The sequence below is a fragment of the Myotis daubentonii genome, chromosome X (assembly GCF_963259705.1).
Source record: "Myotis daubentonii chromosome X, mMyoDau2.1, whole genome shotgun sequence".
NCBI classification, from domain to species: Eukaryota; Metazoa; Chordata; class Mammalia; order Chiroptera; family Vespertilionidae; genus Myotis; species Myotis daubentonii.
The window spans coordinates 27,142,069-27,156,062 of NC_081861.1; the positions used below are offsets into that span (position 1 = coordinate 27,142,069).

The window sequence follows — 13,994 nt, forward strand, 5'->3', positions numbered from 1 at the left end:
GGTGAGGGGTTGGTGGCTGTTTTCAGGCTGGCCACAGCCCCTTTAGGGTAGGGGTCCCTGCTGGGGTGCCTGGCCAGCCTGGGTGAGGAGCTGATGGCTGTTTTCAGACTGACCAAGCCCCCCGGCGACCGAAGCTCCCAGCCTTTCCTTTTTTTATTTATTTGCTCCAGCTCCGTAGCCATGGCGACTGGAAGCAGGGATCTGGGGTTTATTTACCTTCTATAGTTGAAACTTTGTTGCCTTGAGAGGAGGCAGCAGCCGGCCGGGAAGCTTGGTTTCTTCCATCGCAGGGCAACCAAGCCTCCTGCTCAGTCCAGCTCTGTGGCCATGGCGGCTAAAAGCAGGTATCTGGGGTTTATTTACCTTCTATAATTGAAACTCTGTTGCCTTGAGAGGAGGCAGCAGATGGCCGGGAAGCTTGGCTTCCTCCATCATTGGGGCAACCAAGCCTCCTGCTTGCTCCAGCTTTGTGGCTGCCATCCACCATCTTGGTTGGGTTAATTTGCATATAGTCGCTCAGATTGGCTGGTAGGCATGGCTTAAGACATAGCGAAGGTATGGTCAATTTGTATGTTTGTATTTTATTAGTGTAGATTGCTTTCTGATGTACTTAAAGCTTTGAGTTGTATTTTTCACAAGCAAGTTGGTTAATCAACTTTATTACCTCCTGACACCATTGGCCTCAACTTCCTACTTCTCCCCTTTACCTTCACCCTTTTATCTCCCTGGTCCCTACATATCAGCCCCCCTAATATCTGAGGGTCTTTTCTTTGCCAAGTAAAGACCAGATTTTGCATGGATTCCTATTAAGTCTTTTCTAGTAGGGCAGGGTTAGGTAGAATGTTTGTGTAGGGTCCCAGCCAATTGAAGAACTTTTCAATCTTGATCCTGTCATCTGATGTGTTTCTTATATTCTTGGGTCATTTGCAAGAGCAGATTAGCAGAGGACCATGTGATGGTGCCTGGACTGTCAGGGACCTTAGAGTCTAGAAGTCAAGTAAGATAAGAACTGAAAAGGAACCATTGGCTTTAGCAATAATCACTGGTGATCATTGCTGTAGCGGTTTTAGTGTAGTTGAGTGAAGTAGAGCAGTATAGATAGAAGTGATTTGACTTTTAAGAAAATTATGAATCATAATAAAACCAGAAGAGAACACAGGAACAAGGTACAGTGTATCAGGGGATAAGTCTGTGTTTCCTCTTTCAATCCTTAAAAGTCTATGTGTGGAGTACTACTTTAACCTGCATTTTAAAGATGAGATAATGAAAGTGGAAAGATTCAGTAACTTAGTCAAGGTTACATGGAATCCGAACCAAGGCCACCAAAATCTAGAATCCATATGTTTACATATTTTTCCTATTTGTTATTTTAAAATGTATCTTTATTGTTGAAAGTATTACAGATGTCCCCTTGTCCCCCGCCTCCCCATTGACCCTCTCTACCCTGCCCCTGCCCCATATGCTTATACTTTAATAGTTTCTCATTATACTGAGGACAAGTAAAAAGGATTGAAGATTGATGTGGAGAACTTGAGACTAAATACCAATGTATGTGGTAGGATCAGTGTGCACTGTTGTGGTTTCCTTTAGCAGGTCATCTTCCCTAGATGTAAGTATGGGGTGAACTTTGGGCACAGGGGAGGTAAGAGGGTGGAAGAATTAAAAGAAGTGGGAAGTTGAGGCCATTTGTGTCAAGAGGTAATGTAGGTGATTAATCATCTTATCCAAACTGAATAGTTAAGAAAGTGAGGCCAAGCCCTGGCTGGTGTAGCTCAGTTGATTGAGCGTTATCGCATGTCCTGAAGGGTGGCTGGTTCTATTCCTGGTCCTGACACATATCTAGGTTGCAGGCTTGACCCCTGGTCAGGGTGCTGAGATCTATGTTTCTTTCTCACATCGATGCCTCTCTCCTTCTCCCTCTCTCTCTAAAATCAATAAAAACATATTTTTTAAAAAGAAAGCGAGGCCAAGAACTGCCCAATAAATAAAATGAAGGAACAAAGAGTCTGATAAACATGGATACAGAGTGGAAGAAGTTAGGGATCTGGGCAAAAAGTTAAAAAGAAAATCAGTAGAATCCAAACTAGCTTATCAGTAGTAAGAATAGAGAGAATGGATCCAAAATACAGAATAATAGATTCTGAGGAACTCAGCAAGTAAAGGCAGATATCAAAGCAGACCAACTGTAGCACTACTGAATGATGGTGTCATTAACAAATAGACAAAATTCAGGATAAATTGAGGTCAGGACAATTTAGTTTGAGACACATGCTTGAATAGCCAGCAGTTTGGATAAAAATGTCTAGGAGACTCAGCATGGAGCTTCAGTGGGTAGAGCTGACTGTGGATATGGTTTGGGGCTCTCAGTAGGACACACATGTGATAGCTGTGGCAGACCATGGTAACAAGTGAGAAAAATACAAGATGGCAAAGACCAGAACACTATGGAATATTTCCATCAGGGTAAGGAGAAGAGTCAGGAAAGGAGTGGTCTTGAAAGAGTGGTACAGATAAGGGAAAACAAGGTAAGAGAATTTGGGGGGGGGCATGAAAGGAAAAAAATAAATATGTGACTGTTTCAAGCTTTTTGTCAATCTTTTTAGGAAGTGGCCTACAAACAGTTAAACAGTTGGCTGCATTTCCAAGTTTCATGCAATGGAGTGACCCCAGTTACTAAATGCTATAAAGGCTGCCTAAATCTTCTCTCTCCTACCCTGCCTTTTCCCAAGGGAAAGAATATCTGCCAAGCCTTTTTCCTAAGCAGCATGTTTTCTTTAAACCCTCTCCCTGCCCTCAGCCTCCACCCCCAGCATACTGGATAGCCTCCCTAAGCTGTTTGGGCACATGGGATAGGCTGAAATGCTTAAGAACAACTCTTCTAAGGGAGGTCCAGAAAGACAGTTGTATTTGAAGATAATGCCAAAATTCCAGCTCTCTGATCTGCAAACTTTCAAGAAATTGCTTATCTTTTGTGTTTGTTCTCTATCCGAGAACATGAGACCAGGGCCCAGAGAATTATTGCTTTCTGGTAATACTAAATCAATACTAAATATAGAACATAAGCCTATTGGGCTTAAGGATCAGGACTATTTGAAAATAAGCCTGTGTTAAATGGTCTGGCTAACCACTGAAATGAAAATACCAGCAGTCTCCAGGACCCCTACAGTTTGAAATTACAAAAAGAACTCTAATGTAGTCATCCTGCTTTGTTGCCCCTCCTTAAAGACATAATTATTTCAGAAATATATGAAAAAAGAGTTAAAGAAAACATGATTAAAGGTTGTTACTGGTACAACAGTAAAGATTATTTTTGTAATGTTATACAACTGACAATTTTTTTTTAAATAAAATAGTTGTTTGGCCAATGTTATACACACCTAATTAGCACCTAATGTGATTTTGAGAACTAGAAAAAAACTAATTTTCATGTGGCATCAATTCACTCTTGACTACATTCAATTTATTCTTTAAAAATTTTTTTTATTGATTTCAGAGAGGAAGAGAAAGGGAGAATGAGATAGAAACATCAGTGATGAGAATCATTGATTGGCTGCCACCATTGCATGCTCCCTACTGGGGATCGAGCAACCTGGGCATGTACCCTGACCAGGAATCAAACCATGATCTCCTCCCTGTTCATAGGAAAACACTCAACCACTGAGCCATACCCAGCCGAGCAATTTATTCTTTATTTAGAAACTTGTTGATTGACCACTGTAATTGAATATTAGTGTCACTTTGCCAACAATTTATTTATGCATTCATTGGTTGCTTCTTGTGCTCTAAGGCTGGAACCTGCACTGAAAGGTTGCTGGTTCCTTTCATGGTCAGAGCACATGCCCAAGTTGCTGCCTCAGTCCCTGGTAGGGCATGTGCAGGAGGCAGCCGATTAGCTCACATAGATGTTTCTCACTCTCCCTCTCCCTTCCTAAATTCAAACATCTTTTAAAAAAATTACATACAGAACAAAACCTTTTAATTTTACCTTTCCACACATGAAATATAATGTCCAGTTTCTCAAAAATAATTAATATTCCACTTTGAGTTAAATCCTATATGGTCTTTATATCAAAATCAAAACCTCACTGAATTTACTAAAAATGTGTATGATTTTTTTTAAAGGTACCATGTCTCTTTTCATTCAAAAGCACTCCTTTGGAGTGGGGAAGCAGGGAAGCTTAATCTCTATAGATGCTTTTTTTTCATTGTTGACATTACAGATGTTCCTGCCCCATCCTTTGCCCACCTCCAACCAGCCCTCGCCCTCCGTATAGATGCCCTTTTAAATTGGTACACTTTTTATTGGATCAAAACTTTAAATATATATAGTCTTCACTTCTGGAGCTTTAGTCTAAGGAATTACTTGCATTAGAACATGAAGATATATGTGAGACATAAAACAATTCCAGTTCATCCATACACTGTGATACTGTTAAACAGAATGTGAGGACTCTAGTTGTACTGATACCTTGTAATGCTGTTCAAAGAAGACAAGGTGCAGGACTGTAGGTACAGCATGATCCTACTTGTGCTGAAAACGTGTTTGTTATATATGCACACGAGCATTTAGAAGACTACACATCAAATACGGAGGAGTAGGCTTGTAGAAAAGGGAAATTTTCATATTTTGCTTTATATATCATTGTATAGTTTAATTTTATACAATGAAGACATTACTTTTTAAAAATTGAGGTAAAATTCACCCTTTTAAAGTGTATGATTTGTGGGTTTTAGTATACTCACAAAGTTGTATAACCATCACCACTATCTAAGATGTTTTCATTACCTCAAAAAGAAACACTGTACCTGTTAATAGCCATTTCTCATTCCTTCCTCTGCAGCCTCTGGAAACTACTAATCTGCATTCTGTCATTATGGACATGCCTATTCTGGACATTTCATATAAATGGAATCATATAATATATGACCCTTTGTGCCTGGCTTCTTAGTATAATGTTCCCAAGGTTCATCCATTTTGTAGCTGGCATAAGTATTTCATTTCTTTTTATGACTAAACTAGAAGCCTGGTGCATGAATTCGTGTACCAGAGGGGTCGCTCAGCCTAGCCTGCGGGATTGCTCTAAAACCGGATCTCCAACATCCCCCGAGGGGTCCTGAATTGCGAGAGGGTGCAGGCCAGGCCAAGGGATCCCACCGGTGCATGATCAGGGCTGGGGAAGGATGCAGGACGTGGGCCAGCTGGGGAGGGACCGTGGGAGGACTCCAGGGCATGTCCAGCCCGTCCCACTCAGTCCCAATCGGCCAGACCCCAGCAGCAAGCTAACCTACCGGTCAGAGCATCTGCCCACTGGGGGTCAGTGCATGTCATAGTGAGCAGTTGAGTGGCCCTAGCATATCATTAACATATTATGCTTTGATTGGTGAACAGATGACCGGACACTTAGCACATTAGGCTTTTATTATATAGAATGTGAATTTTTAAAAAATATATATCTTTCTTGATTTCAGAGAGGAAGTGAGAGGGAGAGAGAAACATCAATGATGAGAGAATCATTGATTGGCCACCTCTTACATGCCCCTTATGAGGGATTGAGCCTGCAACCCAGGCATATGCCCTTGACCAGTATCAAACCCGTGACTTTTTAGTCCACAGGCTGACACTCTATCCATTAAGCCAAAACCGGCGAGGGCTAGGATGTGAATTTTATAAATAAAAAATCTATAAATAGCTCTGATTTTAAAAATACTTATAAACAGAAAAACCTTACCCTTTTGTACAAATCCCTTTATAAAAACTCAGCAGCTCAAAATCCAGTGTCCATATTAAACTACAGTTTATTTCTATTGCCATGTTCCTAACACTCCCTTGAATATCTACTCCATCAGGTCCATTTTATCCAGCTGCATCTTCTCTGTCTCCCTGCCACTGCCCCTACTTCCAATATAAAAACACATTTATACCCACAGAGAGGTAGATATAGCCAAAGGTATAATCTGAATGTCTATGGATGTCTTATCTTTTGACAGGACCCAGATCTGAATGACTGACTTGACTTCAGTACACTAACCATATACAGAACATGTCTTCTATAGTGTGGTATTTTATAGTTTTCGTCTTCTGAAAAAAAGTCAAGAATAAAATTTTTCCTTATGTCCTTAATGTAGTTATGTCATTATCTTAATAAGGCAAAATTATGTAACATGGGTTGTAAGTAAAGCAGCACTGTGTCTAAATAAGACTCCAATATATAAATACTAGAGGCCCGGTACACAAAAATTTGTGCACTCGGGGGGGAGGGGAGGTCCCTCAGCCCGGCCTGTGCCCTCTCGCAGCCTGGGACCCCTCAGGGGATGACCACCTGCTGGCTTAGGCCCGCTCCCTGGGGGATTGGGTCTAAGATGGCAATCAGGCATCTCTCTGGCAGCCCAGCAGCCCTTGGGGGATGTCCACTTGCCAGTGGGGAGCAGGCCTAAACTGCAGTTGGACATCCTTAGCGCTGCTGAGGAGGCAGGAGCGGCTCCCACCACCACTGTTGTACTGGCAGCCATCAGCCTGGCTTGTGGCTGAACAGAGCTCCTCCCATGTGAGAGCGACCTGAACACCAGAGGGCAGCTCCTGCATTGAGACTCTGCCCCCTGGTGGTCAGTGTGTGTCATAGTGACCAATCATTCCCAGTCTTTCTGCTGTTAGGGTCAGTTTTCATATTACCCTTTTACTGTATAGGATAGAGGCCTGGTGCACGGGTGGGGGCCAGCTGGTTTGCCCTTAAGGGTGTCCTGGATCAGGGTAGGGGTCCAGCTTGGGTGCCTGGCCAGCCTGGATGAGGGGATGATGGCTGTTTGCAGCTGGTCACACCCCCTTCAGGGTGGGGGTCCCCACTGGGGTGCCTGGCCAGTTTGGGTGAGGGGCTGAGGGCCGTTTTCAGGCTGGCGGGTGACTGAAGCTCCCAACCTCTCCTTTTTTTCTTTTTCTTTTTTATTCTGGGATTTATTTACCTTCTATGGCTGTCACTGGAGCTGAGAGTCGGCTTTAGCTCTGAGGCTCGGCTCCAGCTCTGAGACCTCGGCTGCTGAAAGCAGGTATCTGGATTTGTTTGGCTTCTATAATTGTAACACTGTTGCGGTCCTGCTGGCTGAAGCCCGGCTGGCTGAAAGCAGGTTTCTGGGGATGGTTTTGCTTCTATAATTGCAACATAGTTGCTTAGACTGCAGCTCAGAAGCCAGCAGCGGCAGGCGGGGAACCTTGGCTTCCTCCATCACTGGAGCAAGCAAGCCTCCTGTTCGCTTCAGCTGCCTGGCTGGCGGCCGCCATCTTGGTTGGCAGTTAATTTGCATATCTTGCTGATTAGCCAATGGGAAGGGTAGCGAAGTTACGGTTAATTACCATGTTTCTCTATTATTAGATAGGATAAGCTGGATTGGGTCCTGGCCAGGTGGCTCAATTGGTTGAGCTTCAACTCATGTACCGAGAGGTCACTGGTTCAATTCCCAGTCAGGGCACATGTCTGGGTTGGGAGCTGGATAGTCAGTAGAGGGCATGTAGGAGGCAGCCAATAGATGTCTTCCTCATCGATGTTTCTCTCTTTCTCTCCCCCTTCCCCCCTCTCTCTAAAAATCAGTAAAGCAAATATAATTTTAAGAAAAGATGTCCCAGCCAGCATGGTTGTGGTTGAGTGTTGACCTATGAACCTGGAGGTCACCATTTGATTCCTGGTCAGGGCACATGCCCAGGTTGTGGGCTTGATCCCCTATGTGGGGCGTGCAGGAGGCAGTCGATCAATGATTCTCTCATCACTGATGTTTCTATCTCTCTCTCCATCTCCCTTCCTCTCTGAAATCATTTAAAAAATATAAAAAAATAAAATAGAAACAAAAATTTGAAAAAAAAATGGATTGGGGTTTTCTCTTACAAAGACAAACTGGCCATTTGCTGGCTGTAGAATTCTCTTAGGAAATTCTACCAGATTTATGTTTTGGAATGTCCTCAGCAATTGCTGATGAGTGCAGCTGAGAACCAAAACAAAGCAAAACACCAAACACAACAACCCAGCTGTCAGTAGTTTAAATTAGCTAAAGAAAGCCACATACATCCCTTCTCCATAATTTTATAGTGGTAATTAAAATGAAACTAAATTATGGATTTTACACACACACACACACACACGCATGCATGCACGTTTGCACAAACCACTATTAGGTAACATTTTCAGAAAAGCACACCATCAAAAGTTCCATCATTAATCAGAACCTACTGCTTGATATTTTCCCCCCTCTTGAGTAGGAAGGCAGGTTGGGAATTGTGCGTATAGAATGAGCATATTCCACTAATTAAAACTTTGATTTCTGCCTGAATATGATCACCTCAATATATGAGTACGGTACTAGAAGCAAGCTGTCCATGGTAAAGGGAGTAAATTTAAATCTATAAAGTGAAATCCCTTCATGACAAAGATATTAATTCTGTACCCTTATTACCAATCTGATCAACTATATTAGGAATTTTGGGTTATTTTCAAAATCACCTTTTAACTAAGTTGTAGAAGATGTGATTTAGGCCATAGGTACTAGTATCTGAATCCATCCTATCTAATAAAAGACAAAAGGGTAATTGACCATACCTTTGCTACACTTCCCATTGGCTAATCAGGGTGATATGCAAATTAATGGCCAACAAAGATGGTTAATTTGCATATGTAGGCTCCAAGGTGGAGCGAAGCCAAATGTACCCAAAGCCTCAGCGGAGCCAAGGCCTCACGGCCCAGGGATCAGTGGAGCCCCAAGGCCTCATGGCCCCAGGATCAGCGGAGCCAGGAGGCCTCACGGCCCGGGATCAGCGGAGCCGCGAGGCCTTATCGCGCCGGGATCGGCGGAGCCAGAAGGCCTCACCATGCCAGGATCAGCGGAGCCGCGAGGCCTCACACCCCCGGGATCAGTGGAGCCGGGAGGCCTCACGGCTGTGGGGGGGCTCTAGCCGGAGCCCAGCCAGAGCGAAGGCCTGGGTCCCGGTTGCCAGAGGAAAACTGGTGCCAGCAGCCAAGGGAAGGGAAGGCCTATTGCACGAATCTCTTCGTGCAACAGGCCTCTAGTATTATAATAAGAGAACTAAGATGTAATGCAGTTCTATTGTATTTGAAAGATTGCTGTCTCTCCATGATAAAACCTTTTATGTTGTGAAACTTTGAACTAAACTCAAATTCAATAAAGCAAGACTAAAAGGAACACAATACTATTGCTGTTACAAATAAGCTTCATTATACCCTTTCACAAAAAAGACATACATACGAACATGAAAGTCATAACTCATTTATTGAATGAATAGTATATGCAATACCAATAAAAGGAAGCTAGTGCTACAAACTACAATTTTGAAAATAAAGCCAATATAACAGGAACAAAATATACATAACAAGAGAGGAATGTTTGATTTTGACCCCTAATGCATTCCTTATCTTTACAATTAACCTAAATGTCTGTTAGAACAAAACTGTATGCCTTGGTCTAACTTGAACGCTTTTAAAAAAAAAGCAACATTCTGGAAGAACACTTTTCTTTTGCTTTGAGATATTTAAGATTCACACATTTGTTCAAGTACATAGATTCTGATTCAACAGTAGATCTATATAGCTTGTTATTCTCTTAACATCTTGAGTAGCATGTACTCCTGAGCAAGTACTATCTGAAATTCTAAAATTGCTGACTTTTGAAATAAAATGTATCAGTTGTGGGTTTTTAATAAATTGAGATGAAAGTAAAATTCACTTCCCACCCCTCACCCCAGGAACAAAGAGTTCTTATTAAAGTATAGAAACTCAAGTCTATCTTTCTACTCTAAAGAACATTTCTTACTAACATTTCTGGTAAGGCAATAAATGCCCCAGAATAATCTTCAATATACGCTTGCAAAGATTACACTGTTTAATATCAATAACAAAAACAAAACAAAAATAGGAAAAAAAGGAAAAAAGAAAAGTTGCTTTAAAATTTCAAGCTAAAATATGCGTAAAACACAGTCATGGCAGTATTTTTTGAAATGATGTAAATGTCATATACTTATCAAATAATGTCATGCTTATTAAAACTACAGTTAAGGACTTAAGAGATGAACAGTAAATACACTGCTGAGGTCCATTTTTCTAAATATTCATACCACAATGTACTACCCAGAAGATGATGATGCTACTTGGGAACATAAGTACTGTACAATTTTTACATTGTAAGGCACTTTTACTCAGCATGTGACAAATATGGATAGAAAATAAAAATATCGGAGGTTTACAATCAAAGTTGATTTTTTCATGTGACTTCAATTTACATTTCAACTTTTAATGAAAGACTATTTAGCCAATCACACCACAGTGAGAAAAATAGGTAGCCAGCCACTTACCTAGCCAACCAAAAGGTAAAGTGCTATTCTGGTTGCTAGTGGCAGAGAAAGGGTTGAACAAACTCATACAAAATCATACACTGGATTACATAACAAATCCACCAACTAACAGCTATAGTATTTGAAGTTCATTACATGATTATTGACTGGCCATTATTACCCCTGGCACCTTCCATTTTTCCTAAAAACATCATTACAGTAGTTGTCCAAAAATGAAGGTGCTCTATTGTTTCATGGGTAAATCGATGGCATACAATGTAAAAAGGATCTAGACACAGTGATTCAAAGATTTAAAATAATGAGTTTCAAGCTGCTGTAAAGAAATAAAGTACAGATCCTTTGGGAAAAGTCACATAGCTTGGTAAACAAACATCTTGATCTGTCGTTGCACTTCAAGTCATGGTGAATTTTGTAAATTCATCACATACACATAAAAAAATCCAATGGCATATTTAGAGCAAGAAGAGCAAAACATATAGGGAGAGCAACCCACTACTAAAGCTAGTTTCTTTCTAAAAATAATAAAAAATGGTTAAAATAAAGCAATCATGGAGTCCCTTGATTTAAGTAAATGTGTGAATACACACTTGACAAATGTGTCTTTAAGGGACTAGCAGTTAAAAAAAAAAATCAGTCATTAAGCACAGTGTAATTTTCCACCTGTTATATCTTAAAAATGGTTTCCCATAAGATACAAAATATCTTGATGCACAGTCATGTTAACATGATTTTTTTGTTTGCTAATTTGCTTTAATGTGGTAGGTTAACTAATCATTCAGAAATCCCTACCCTTGATAATGAGGTGTTATGGTAATATTAGGCAGATCACAACTAAAGTTTTTGGTTTTGCCATAAAGAAATATATAAATGTGCTTCAGAAGATAAATGGAAGAAAGTATCACTAGCTAGAAATGCCAGTGTGAAAATCCTTTCTAAAAGGCTGGATTCTTAGGCTTTGAGAAACAATCCTGATGATCCATAAAACAACGCCGAGCCCTACTAGAGGAAAAGCAGGGCACAAAAGCCAATTTAATAGATAAGCAAAGCACTGAATGAAAACATTAAAAAAATATTAAATAAAGTTTCTAACATAGTGGTCACAAAATTAAAAAATAAATACTGTTTAATGCAAAGACTGTTTTTTACTCTTAGAGCACATGAGACCTCCTTACATACTTTGGGCCAATATATGAAGTGTTCCACACAACACGGCACTTGAAAGGAACGGGTTTCAGACATGGTAGCTAAAGTCCTTAGTGAGTGGTAACCCTTTAAATCTTAAAGAGGTTTAATTTGCTGTTGCCAAATGTTAGTTTAAACTTGAAAGGATCCAATAATTTTGCTAGAAGCTCTTTGTATAACATGAAAAAAGAAGAGGTTTACTGTGAAGAGGATTTTGGCATAAGCACTGGAGCTCATAGCTTACAATCACCAGTTGCTTGAGTCCATGCTGGTCAGTGAGAACAACTTTACAGGAATCAAATGAAATGCTTTAGCACACTTCTTGGAAGAAATATTTAGCAGTTGCTGTCAAAGCCAAGAGAAAAAGAAAGTTCTCTTCATTTCTAGCCTTCATTACTTGAGTGTGAAAAAAAATTCACAAATTCCCATGTGTTGCGACCAGAGGTGTGTTTGCACTGTAAAGTGAAATTTGCTTATGCTTTCCCTTGAGTATGAATCCACTAAACAAACTCAGACACTCTAAACAGAACTTTGTTCAGTACAGAAATATAGCTTACTTCATTGCAATATCTGCTTTAACTGTTGACACTATACACAGGGTTAATAGTGTTTCAATTGCTTCCCAGAAACTGCAAACTACAGCTATGTAATATCAACATGTCAAACTCTGCCATCTAGTGAGGAAGGCTCATAAAACAAACAAGACGTTTTTAGGCAGTTCAATGAAGGATCTAAGAGTTGGGCAGTAAAAAGTTACAAACCCTTTTTGATTTTAGAAAACAGTGAAAAGAGAATAGTAGTTATGGATGTCTTATTCATTCCCAGTTTTCTAACTCTGTCCCATGAACCTGTTTAAAAGATGATAAAAAAATGTAAAATATGATGCTTGAGGGGAACACAATAAATATAATGTTATTGAGGAGGGAGGATATTTTACTGACTTGACATTATAATTACATTTATTGGTAAAGTAGATAGCTTGTTTTTACTGTTACAAAATCTGCTAGTTTAAAAAACTATGCAAGCTCACACAATCCTCAGCATTCTAGTGACATGCTCAACTAAACATAACAGCATTAAAAAAATCATACCGCACACCATTACTTCAACATGTTTTTATCAATGTGTATTGTATTCTGACAACAGATCCGATATAATTAACTTTCATACCTAGTTTCCATTAAGTTGCTGCTGAGTTAGTCGTTGCTGATCAATTTCTAATCTTCCCCGGCTTTTACTCTCTCGTTCCTCATCTTCTTCATCTCTTTCATCATTTCCACTATGATTTTTACAATATAGTCTACAATGATGAAGGATAAAAAATCTCAAATTGTTTTGCTTCTGTTCATGATAATATATTTATGTCATTAGTGGATGAGGTTGGTGCCCATTTAAAATATGAGTTTCCTCATTCACCCTTAAAAACACTTCACAATTAATTACATACAGGTCCATTTCTATCTAAAAGATAGGAAAGTACTCTATTAATGAGATATTAAAAGTTCATCTGAAATAAAACCTTTGGTTTAGGATAAAAGCTATCAAATAAACCCAAATATAAAGCAATTTATCATTTTCCCCAATGAAATTAAAACCAAAGTTTTTGATATAAAATAATATTGCATGTCAACTGTAATTAAAAATAAAATTTTAAAAGAGTTTTAAGGCTAAAGAAATAAAAACGAAGTTTTGGCCAACTTGAAAATATCAATTTTAAGGTATAGAGATGAACACTCAAATTCTGTAATGTTTCATATTCATTATTTAAAAGCACATTCCAGGAAATTATATATAACTAGAAGCCTGGAGCATGAATTCATGCATGGGTGGGGTCTGGCCGGCCCGCCTTGATGGAGGCTGATTGGGGCCGGCCAGGGAGAGGAGCTGCGGGCAGTTGGCTGGCCAACACATCCCTGATGGGGGTAGGGGGCCCGCCAGAGGGGAGGGGCCGTGGGCGGTTGGCCAGCTGGGATGAGGGGCTGTGGGAGGTTGTGGGGGGGGGGGGCAATTGGGGTCCCCATTGGGCTGGTTGGCTGCCGCAGTGTACATCATAGCAATTGGTCATTTGGTCGCTTGGCTTTTATATATATAGATTACTTTCTGTTCAAGATCTCATGTGACAATTTTATTCAAACTCTTCAAATGCCTTTTCATTATTAGTGCCCTGGTCTTCATTAGAATAACTTTATGGATCACCTGACAGTTTTCCAGGAACTACATTTGGCTATGTCTCTTTTAATCTAGATTGGTTCCTCTAAAATATTTCCCCTATGATACTCTTTTGAGAAGAGTTAGATTAGATACCTTGTCAGCTATACCACACTCTGGATTTGTCTAATCGTGGTACTGTTATTTGGTTCTCCCTCACACCATATTTCCTATAAACTGGAAATAAAGCCCAAGGGCTTGGTTAGCTTTAGGTTCAACTTTTTGTATGCAATCCTGCATACTTCAGGAGGCATGTAAT

The 13,994-nt window shown here is 40.2% G+C and overlaps 1 protein-coding gene across 3 annotated transcripts in view; it reads right to left on the minus strand.

Annotated features, from left to right (window-relative positions):
- Nucleotides 1-9,248: 9,248 nt before the first annotated feature.
- Nucleotides 9,249-13,994, minus strand: part of PHF6 (PHD finger protein 6) — a 62,211-nt gene continuing 57,465 nt past the window's right edge. The window contains exons 10-11 of one of the 3 annotated variants that reach the window (XM_059680217.1): nt 12,698-12,827; nt 9,249-11,872 (exon numbers count right to left, since the gene is read on the minus strand). In XM_059680217.1, the coding sequence (XP_059536200.1) occupies nt 12,698-12,827 (130 nt within the window). In that variant the 3' untranslated portion in view covers nt 9,249-11,872. Of the gene's footprint in view, nt 12,828-13,994 lie in introns of all 3 variants that reach the window. The other 2 variants (XM_059680215.1, XM_059680216.1) reach the window with 2 other exon arrangements.